A 10,710-nucleotide genomic window follows, 5' to 3' on the forward strand; every position below is an offset into this window, starting at 1 on the left:
GGCGCCTGCTCAAGAGGCTCAAACGGGGCCCCCAACAGCCTTTCCAGAACAGTTGGAGGTCCCGACTCGGAGACAGAGAACGTTCCACAGGCTTGAGACGCTGTGCGCTAAGCAAGAAACGTCCCATGAGAGGGTGGCTGAACAGTGTTCTGCCCTCAAAGCCCACATGACAAGAAGATATAGCTGCGGCATATACCTTCACTGTCGAGGCCGACCGCCCATCCAGGATAGACTGGAGAAGGACAGAACCGAGTCCAGGGGGCATGACACCGGGTCCAAGCCCCCAACCTCACACCACTCTCGAACCATACGCCACTTCCCTGCGTAAGCCGCGGTAGTGGACGGAGCGCGCGCGTTCCGGATGGCGTTAACCACAGAAGAGTTAAAGACACATCCCCACCAGATTCACCCTTTCAGCAGCCAAGCCATCAGGGGCTGCCCCAGAACAGGAGGCAGAACAGAGTTCCACGTGCCTGAGAGAGGGCCCGCGGTGACCACGAAACAGGCCACGGTGGGGCCACAAAGAGCTGAATCAGGGCCGGGAATCACACAGCCGTGCCCCGGCGCAACCAGGATCAAAGTCCCGCGCTCCTGATGTACCCGCCCCAACAGCTGAGCTATCAGGTGTATGGGGGGAACGTGTACAGAATCCCGGGCGGCCACGGACCGAATCGGCCGACGCCCGGTGGACGGGGTGAGCGTACTCCTCCCTGTCTGATGACATACGACGCTAACGTCGTGCTGTCCGTCCTGATCAGAACACGCACGCCCATCACATGACGGCCGAGCTGTCCGAGGACTAGAAGCACTGCCTTCAATTCCAACACATTGATATGTAGTGCAGACCGGGTGGCATGGTCCTTGCCAGCTGCCCCCTACTGTGTCGGCCCGACACGCCCCCCCATCCCGTGAGGGAGGCGTCGGTGAAGACCATGACGTGTGACAGCCTGCTGCCCATGGGGACCCCAGCCCCCCCCCCCCAGAGGGTGAGGTCCCCCAGTACTGACATGGGAACCTTCAGCAGCTTCCACTTGACTCTCACAGGGTCTATTTTCACACTAAAAAACCCACCTGTGTATCCTCCTCATGAAGAGGAGGACAAGAGGGACCACAGCTTGAGCAGATGCCATAATACCGCGCAGGCGTATCACGGTCAGCGCCGTAACCGTCCTGCCAGGACGGAACCTCCCGAGCGCGCCGAGAATATCCTCTTGCCGCCGCTCTGAGAGGGATGCCCATATAGACCTCCACCCATTGACTGGGAAGAGGAGTACTCTATACTTCCAGTCTACAGCAAAGGAAACAGGTGAGGAATTCCACCAGCTGCCTGGTATTAGACCTGGCGATCTTCTCTGACCGGCCGAGGACCAGAACGTCGTCCAGGGTAGAATAAAATTTGTATCCCCTGACGACGCAGAGGCCCCAGCACGGTCTCCACGCACTTGGTGAAGATGCGAGGAGCCAGAGAGTAGCCGAACGGCAGCCTCTGGTACTCGTACGCTAAGCCCTGAAAAAGGAAGCGTAGGTATGTCCTAGGAGGGAAGATCGGGATGTGAATACGCATCCTTCAGGTCTATGGAGGTGAACCAGTCTCCCACCTGACAGCGCTTAACATTCTGAACCTTCCATGGGACAGGTCCAGTATGGGTCTGTCAACCCTGGTCTCGCCAACCGTGCGAGCAGGGTGTCTCGCGGAGCCGGGATATCGCACCCTGACTCACCAACGAGGCAATCGCACCCAAGGGGGGGACCCCGACAGAAGGGGCGGTCTGATACGGGGGGAGCGGCCATCACCCCTGGTGACATAGGCTCCCCCGCTGAGCATCTTCCCGGCTTAGCTTGCTGAGGACAGCCTGCTCTGCAGCTGGACATGCATGGTGTGTGGTCCCACACTGCCCGATAGGGTGGGTCTCTACACACCGTAGCCCTGTAGTGATATTACTACCATCCAAATTATGCATGCCTGCTGACCACCGCAGGATCGGAAGTCCAGACGGGGGAGGCACTAACGTAATACCCGGCCTGGCGAGGGCGGGGCTGGGGGGAACCCACGCTGCGACCTCCTGGGCCTAGAGTTCCCCCTCTGACAAAACATTTTAGATACAGGGAAACCTGCTCCGTCGACAGATACAACACCAGGCTCACCAAACACAGACGCAGGACGTGTGGTGTGGGAGCCGCTTGACAGCACAGCATTCTCATAGACAGACCCTAGCTAGCAACTGGGTGTCAGCCCCTGTCTCCATGAGAAGCGAAATGTGGGGCCGCTTGCGCTTCACTGGAAGAAAGCGGCCCGCAGCCAAAGGGGACAAATCAGAGCCCTGAGTCCCGTAGTGTAGCGGGGGGGAGTAACCGGAGAGCGTGCTAGACACAGCTAGATGGCAACGTTTTTTTAAAGGCGTGCCCATCTAATATAGCCGATCCCTCGGGCCGCCGAGGCTGTCTGCCTTGTGATCACCTGTTTTCTTTGTGTCCAGGGTATCTCAGGCGGGGGAAACATGGCCGCTGGCCGGGGCCCTCGCCGCAGCCACTGGCGAGGCCGTGCTCTAACCTCTGGCTGCGCGGTGTGGGGCGGCGTGGAGCCCAGGTCAAATACCGCCCGCGCCTCCGTGGACAGACCAAGGCCCACCCGCGGAGAGGGGAGCCCTGAGGAGGAGACCCCTCCCTTCCTCAAGGGGAGATTGCCCCGACCAAAGATGCCTGTGAACAACCGTTGACAGCATTCTAGCCCTCCCTGCGGTTATAGCTTGCGGCTGGGTCAAAAGCTGAATAACCTCAAAACCCTGTGCGATGGTTTTGACGTCGGCTGGCCCTAAGGCCCCACCACCGACCCAATTTTTGACAGAAAAGCAGCCAATTGAGCAATGTTGTTAGTTGCTGCTAAATTCTGTACTGCGGCGGTATAAGCTTCATCAGCCCACCAGCCACCTTGTTAAGGGGATGCAGACCAGAGAAAACGCCAGTCCTGTCTACATCAGGGTCCCCCATTTTCAATTCATAGATTCACAAATGCACACCTGCCCTGAGCCCTGTCGTCAGCATGAATGGTTAAGAGGAGGGAAGAGTGAAGACAGCCCTGGCGGGGTACATGGGATTCAGAGATTCAGCCACGTGCTTTATTATGATTGGTGGGTATTGCTGACTATCATGCCGCTAATGCTAAAGCTCCATTGTCAGTACAGTAGTGACAGAGTCCACCTGATGCTGTTCCTCTTGTTTTGGCTCCATTTACTGAATAGCTAAAAAGTTAGCTTCCCTGCAGCAACTCCATAAGCTAACACATTTCCCCCCAAATAATATTTTAAATGTTACTTGTCCTTTTGGACAAGTTATGTTTTTGTAGGTTTTTATTGGTTTTTGCTACCGGGCAGTCCGGTAGAGAGAGAGAGAGAGAGAGAGAGGAGGAATGGGAGATAGATCGGGGAAGACATTCGGCAAAGGGCACCGGGTCTGGGAGTCGAACCCGGGTCGGCCGCGTTGCACCGCAGTGCTGTATGCAGTGTGCTACTCGGGCGCCCCCCCAGATAATATTACCATACAACACAAGCGAAATTAATTCACTGCTGCTTTGGAAGCCTAATGTGCATTTGTGTACTCTGTAGCAGGACTTGTACTCTGTGTAGTAGGATTGCTAGAACAGCTGTATGCCAATACTTTGGGGCACTTATAATAATAATAATGGATTCGATTTGTACCGCGCTCCACATTCGCGAGAATCTCAGAGCGCTTACAGGAGACAAATACAAAAGTTAAATGAATAAAACAATTTAAAATTAATAAAAACAATTAAAAAGACTAACAACCAGTAAATTGGAAGAACCTAAGAGTAAAATAAAATAAAAATAATAGTAAAATGAATAGAAGTAAAAAAAAAATAAAAGTAAAAGAAAATTCAGGCAAAAGCCTTGTTAAAAAGAAATGTTTTTAGGCCCCTTTTAAAAACCTCGACGGACTGTGGTGCTCTCAGGTGGATGGGGAGAGCATTCCACAGTCTGGGTGCGGCGGAGCAGAAGGCGCGATCACCCATGGAGTGCAGCTTAGTCCTGGGGGCTTTGAGGAGGTAGGCTGTGCCGGAGCGGAGGGAACGTGAGGAGGACTGGGGGGTGAGGAGTTCCTTGAGATAGGCACTTTTGTCTTTTTACTTTTGTCTTTTTACCTTGGATTATTTATTACAGTTACATATTAGGTTTTAATATTTTTACTTTTTACCTTGGATTATTTATTACAGTTACATATTAGGTTTTAATATTTTTAACTCCTGCGTTGTTGAAATGATCAGGCATTCCAGGTGTAAAATTGTTTGGGAGTTGTATGTGAGAGAATAAACATCAACGGCTGTGGAGCTATTTTGAACATAAAGACAGCCATTGTGAAATTATATTTAATGGGTCACATATCCCTTTAATTCTGTGCATTGCCTATAATCACTCAGGGAGAACACAGGCCTGGACCGAGCCCAGAAGATCCTCACAGAGTTGGGCCTGAAGACAGGGCCAGTGGACTGCCAGGTGGTGCGTCTGGTCTGCGACACCATATCCTCTCGCTCCGCCCAGCTCTGTGCTGCTGGCCTGGCAACTGTCGCCAACCGTATCCGTGTCAACCGCGGCCTGGACCATCTTAAAACCACCGTGGGGGTGGATGGCACGGTCTACAAAAAACACCCCAAGTAAGAAACTCCCAAGTACAAATATCAACATTCCCGTTTTTTTTCTTTCCTTCTTTTTGTATGTTAAACTGTGAAGATTTTAATATATATATATATATATATATATATATATATATATATATATATATATATATATATATATATATATATATATATATATTTGTGTAAACTTTCCTCTTGTTTTTTAAAGTTTAATTGCAAAGAGATTCGAACATATATTTAAGTACATATGTAAACTTAATTTAGACCCTGAGAGAGTGGACCCTGTGGTGACACATTAACATGTTTCCTGCCTTTGTTGGAGGACGCACACTCGGAACATACCGGAAATAAAAGCCATCTAATTTATTAACTCGCCCCATTTTTTTTCTTTCCAAAATTCTTGTCCTGTTCACCACATTTTCCTCTCCCCTCCCCGTCCTTCCCCTTCCTCCCTTCCCTCCTATATCCCCTTCTCTCCCTCTCTTCTTCCTCACCGCCCTCTCCTCCTTGTTCCCTCACCCACTCCCTGACTCCCTGCTCCTTCCCTCCTAATTTCTCCCCTTTTCCTTCTCCTTCCTAACCCACCCTCCTCCTTTCCTGTTATGACCCCCCTCACCCCCCAGCTTCAGCAAGGAGCTCCAGGCTATGGTGCGCGTCCTTGCCCCCAAGTGTGACATCACCTTCCTGGTCTCCGAGGACGGCAGTGGGAAGGGCGCTGCCATGGTAACGGCTGTGGCACGACGGCTGGCCCTCCAGTCCCGCCTGTTAGAGGACAGTGATGAAGAGGCTGGTGATGAGGAGGAAGAACAATTGGAGGAGGATGACTGAAGCCTTCTGATGAAAAACCAGAGAACTCTTTATGTTTAAATGTGTGTAACAGCCGATGAATGTGCTTCTTTAAAGAGTTACTTTTACATTTTTCACCAGATACCCTTTCCCCATAGTTGGAAAACTGGAATGTTAGCGTTGTTAGCAGCATGTGTGTGTTAATCTGCATGACAATTAAAGACTTCTACTTCTAATTGAAACCATTGGGTACAGATAGCTGAAAGCTTGGGACCCAACCTCTGACCCATAGTTTCAATGAGGAATGCTAAAAGTAGGCTACTGGCATGCCATCTTATAGAGAAACTAAAAGATAACTGTAGAAACGGTTCCCCACAATATGAGTGTACATAATAAGCAACTACATTTAACATCGCAGGGTAAACACAGATGTAATTAATCACATTAATTATGGTCCCATTCCATTTAGGTGTGCAAGGTCCCTGGTATTGTGTTTGCTGTCTCAGTGGAATGGCCGTGACACACCTAAATGGAACAGGGCCATAATTAATGTTATTAATTACACCTGTGTTAAGACTGTGTGATGACATGTCAAAATGGCCACCCTAAAAAGGGCCTGCCCTATACACACAAATAATGGTTCTTTGTCTTAAGAATTCAAATTAGAATTTGAGTAGCTCAGTAAATGAACTAGATATCACAAAGCAGGTGAGGAGAAGGAGAGGGGACTTTAAGTAGAGATGAACGCATCAGAGAGGCTCACCTGAAATACTTTTTACTACTTGAAATCAATAAGGCAGCCCTGAATGTAAATTATTTTTAAATAATATATATATAAATCATAATTCTCTACTGTCTGTTAGCAATGCAAAATGGAAAATTACAAGGGAAAGGTTACATCCACTGTTACATTAATATTAGTTTTACTATTGTTTGCTGCTGTTTGTCTACCGTTTACTGTGGATATACATATTATCTGTGGCCTGGGGGGGGGGGGTTGTCAAATTGTTGGGAAATTATTATGGAAAGTGTGCTACATGTGATTTTTCAGAGACATGCTAACAAATCAAATTGACTTCCACTAGCATTGCTAACAATGTCTACTTCTGATATCTCAAAACACAAAAACTCTGCTTTTTAGATTGAAATTATGCAGTTTGTGACCAATTGGATGTTTATTTTTAGTTTTTTTTTATTAATTGAACTGTTCCCATAAGGTCAATTTTTTATATGTAATAAATAATGAGTTAATCACTAGTTTGGCTTGGTCCTAGCATCAGGAAAACATATCTACATAGGAGACAATGTCAGCTGTCAGTGAAAGAAAGACCGACAGATAGATATATGAGGATTGAGGACATACACGTTTTTTGGAGATAATATATTAATTTATTCCTGTGGTGGTTTTACCTCTTCATCAATCGTACTCCATTGATAATACATAGGCTATTCTGGTGCAATGTTACATTGTGAGATTGGAAATGCTAGTGTACAATATTTAAACCTTTAATTAAAAACCACTTGAGTTTTCAAATCTATTTTCAGAAAATCTATTTATTCTATGTGGAGACATATGATATTGGGTCTGCTTCTCCGATTCCCTTGGGAACCTGGTGCTACAGTGGTGAAATGATGGGTGGGTGGGCGAACTACAATTTATGATTATTGTAACACCAATAATCACCAATTCTGAATTCTATTATTTTGTTTTATTTTCTTAAAGATACCCTGTTTTCATCTGGGATAACTTGCATCAATGAGTTTCAATCTTAAAGATTAGGGGGGGGAGGGTTACCCTCTACCATATAGATCCCTGTCAGCAATGCACTGATTATCATGGATTATGGGGGGAGATTTCAGGGTAGATGAATAGGGGGGGGGGGGTTGTTCTCTGTTATCACTAAATATCTCAATTGTTGACTATAGATTTTATGGATAAAGAAGAGAGCAAGTGAAAACAGCAGTTTACCTGCCTACCATTACATAACATATGAAATGCATCCCCCTTGTGGTAGAATGAGGTGAAACAGTTTACCTGCCTAAATTACCATTCCCTTGTTATCACAAAATATAAAAATCCCTCAGCCTTTGTTGACCAGATATTATGGATGATATGTTTGAAAACGATAATATCTGCCTGTAGATTTTAGGCATTGAGTTATAAAGAACGACAGTCTGTCGTTCCCCATCAGTGGCGTCGTTTCAGTAAAATGCAAGGTATGGCGAGGAGGGAGGGGGGGGGGGGTGAAGTGGATTTTTTTGGTGAATTTCTTTGTCAAATCAGTTGTGCAATAGTCACTTTTGGTGAGTTGTTTCTATACAATTCAGTTATATGACATTTAGGTATGACACAGGACTACACAAGCATTTTTAGTATAGAAATGTGTCAACAGACTAAAGCAGGGAACCACAATATTTTGCATACGAATTATGCAGAATGTAATATAACTATCTATTACTTTTCTTGCAATTGAGCCAATTTTCCTTAGGTACGGTTTTGAGGTGTGTGTTCAACAGAATGTAGTATCAAAAACACATTCACAAAAAGTATGGGTTACTGAATGCTGAACTGCACTGTTATAATCGTAAGACCTTACCTGTGTCCCTGTATCACTTGTCTCTGCTGCCCTTTGATGTCCCTATGTCCATTTTCCTTTTGTTTGGGGCATATTTCAGTTAGTCACCGTAAAAGTCACCTAGTAAAAGTGAGATAATTGACTATATCAAAACATGCTAGGGCTGTACCGAATAGTTCGAAGCTTCGTTCATAATGTTGACATTCGAATTCTAAATCAACATAAAAAATTGTAATAAAAAAAAAATAATAATACAAATATTTTATTTTTTTTAATTTTTTTATTTGTATTTGCCAAGGTATGGCGAGTGCCATACCTTGCCATACCAGAACGACGCCCCTGTTCCCCATCCCCTGTGATTATTTTGGCCACATCCTACTTACTGTATGCTGTTTATGGCCTACAAGCCTGCTACATCATGGTGGAGAATCAGCCAACAACAGGATGGAATTAAACACCTGTCGAAGGGAGTTTGTAAATACAGATTATGTGATCATTAGGTAATTATTACAGTATTATTATTTCCGTACTAATCATATTGTCTACATCACAATACCATAACCAAATAAAACTTGTTAACGTGCCTATAAACACTAAATGTGTTTTCCGGGTTGTGATTTTATTTCGACAACAAAGTTAATAATGTGCATCCACTGCATTGACTTTTTATTACGGTGCAATTTAAGATTGAATCAGTATTTTTGAGTTTGAGATGTGTAGCATATGCTGGATCTGGGGTAAAGTAGCCTACGCCGGTTGATCAACATTCAATAATACTGCCACCAGAGGTTATGATTGGGGGGGGGGGTTTGTCAAATAGTTGGGAAATTATTATGGAAAGTGCTACATGTGATTTTTCAGAGACATGCTAACAAATCAAATTGACTTCCACTAGCATTGCTAACAATTTCTACTTCTGATATCTCAAAACACAAAAACGCAGTGCTTTTTAGATAGATTGAAATTATGCAGTTTGTGACCAATTGGGTGTTTATTTATTTATTTTTTATTATTAATTGAACTGTTCCTATAGGGTCAATTTTTTATATGTAATAAATAATGAGTTAATCACTAGTTTGGCTTGGTCCTATCATCATGAAAACATATCTAGTGCGCCACCAGGAGGAAGCAGCCAGGTGTGCCAAGGCAGTCTCCCAAGCCCAGCAAGGCCGGTGGATGAAGTGGGAGGGCGTGGAGAGGAGGAAAATCACGTGGAACGAACGTGTGTAGCCTTTTTACAACGCGTCCGTGTTTCCGGGTTCCCGTTTTGCGCTCTGATTGGCAGCTGACCTACACTAGTACGCCCCTCTCGCTATGAGCGTAGCGCGAGGACGGACGCTGAAATCGAACAGCTGTTAGCACGATAGCCGCCGTTCTCGAAACCTAACAATGCCCGATCTAAAATGGTTCTCTCCTCTTTGTATACCTTTGTCCTCACAAGTATTCTGCCAGGGAACTTATGGACACGACAATAGTAATAAGTAATAACATTCTGCAATGTTAAATAACGTTTATCCATTCAACTAGCGGTACTAGGTAGCTAGCCTAGCCGCAATGCTATGGTCGATCCCATTCACGTTAGCATGTAAGCTAACAACAGCGTTAGTGCAGCTAAAGGGGCTATCGTATCAACATCAGTGTCCGTCCTGCTCAAACACCTTATAACTACTACTATTGTCGTGTCCAAAGTATTCTGCCAGGGAACTGTTGTTGTTAGCTTACATGCTAACGTGAATGCGATCGACCATAGCATTGCGGCTAGGCTAGCTACCTAGTACCGCTAGTTGAATGGATAAACGTTATTTAACATTGCAGAATGTTATTACTTATTACTATTGTCGTGTCCATAAGTTCCCTGGCAGAATACTTGTGAGGAAAAATTTATACAAAGAGGAGAGAACCAGTTTAGATCGGGCATTGTTAGGTTTCGAGAACGGCGGCTGTCGCACTAACAGCTGTTCGATTTCAGCGTCCGTCCTCCTGCTATGCTCATAGCGAGGGGGGCGTACTAGCGTAGGTCAGCGGCCAATCAGAGCGCAAAGCGGGAACCCGGAAACGCGGACGCGTTGTAAAAGGCTACACGTGGAACGAACTGTGGAGCATGGAGTCTAATAGGCTAAGCTTCATCATCAGAGCCACATATGATGTCCTGCCCTCACTAACCAACCTACATCTCTGGTATGGAGAGGACCCAGCCTGTCTCCAGTGTGCAGCCCCAGCAACCCTCAAACACATCTTAGTGGGTTGCAAGACCAGTCTAACTCAAGGAAGATACACCTGGCGCCATAACCAGGTACTGAAGTGCTTGGCTGCCGAACTTGAGAACAAGAGAGTAACCACCAACGTCATGCCTCTAAATGCCCAAACTACCTTCCCACGGAAAACAACCTTCATCCGGGAAGGGGAGAAACAGCGGACCAAGCCATCACCTCCGAACTCAGGCCCACTGAACGCAGCCCGGGATTGGGAAATGCGGGTAGACCTCAGCCAGAAGCTTACCTTCCCATCTGAAATTGCAGCGACCGACCTGCGCCCAGACCTGGTCCTCTGGTCCAAATCTTGCCGGCGTGTCTTCATCGTTGAGCTGACGGTCCCATGGGAGGAAGCCATCGATGAGGCATTCGAACGGAAGAGGCTGCGATATGCCAACTTAGCACCTGAAGCAGAGGGGCGGGGCTGGAACGTGAAGGTGTGGCCAGT

General features: G+C 46.5%; 1 protein-coding gene across 1 annotated transcript in view; it reads left to right on the forward strand.

Annotated features, from left to right (window-relative positions):
• The window catches only part of LOC311233042 (hexokinase-2-like), a 66,301-nt gene extending 59,339 nt beyond the window's left edge, over window positions 1-6,962 (forward strand). The window contains exons 10-11 of the mRNA XM_084319902.1: window positions 4,433-4,666; window positions 5,272-6,962. Of these exons, the coding sequence (XP_084176028.1) occupies window positions 4,433-4,666; window positions 5,272-5,476 (439 nt within the window). The 3' untranslated portion in view covers window positions 5,477-6,962. The remainder of the gene's footprint in view (window positions 1-4,432; window positions 4,667-5,271) is intronic.
• The last annotated feature ends 3,748 nt before the right edge of the window (window positions 6,963-10,710 follow it).

Source organism: Notolepis coatsorum, assembly GCF_963971535.1.
Source record: "Notolepis coatsorum genome assembly, chromosome: 8".
NCBI classification, from domain to species: Eukaryota; Metazoa; Chordata; class Actinopteri; order Aulopiformes; family Paralepididae; genus Notolepis; species Notolepis coatsorum.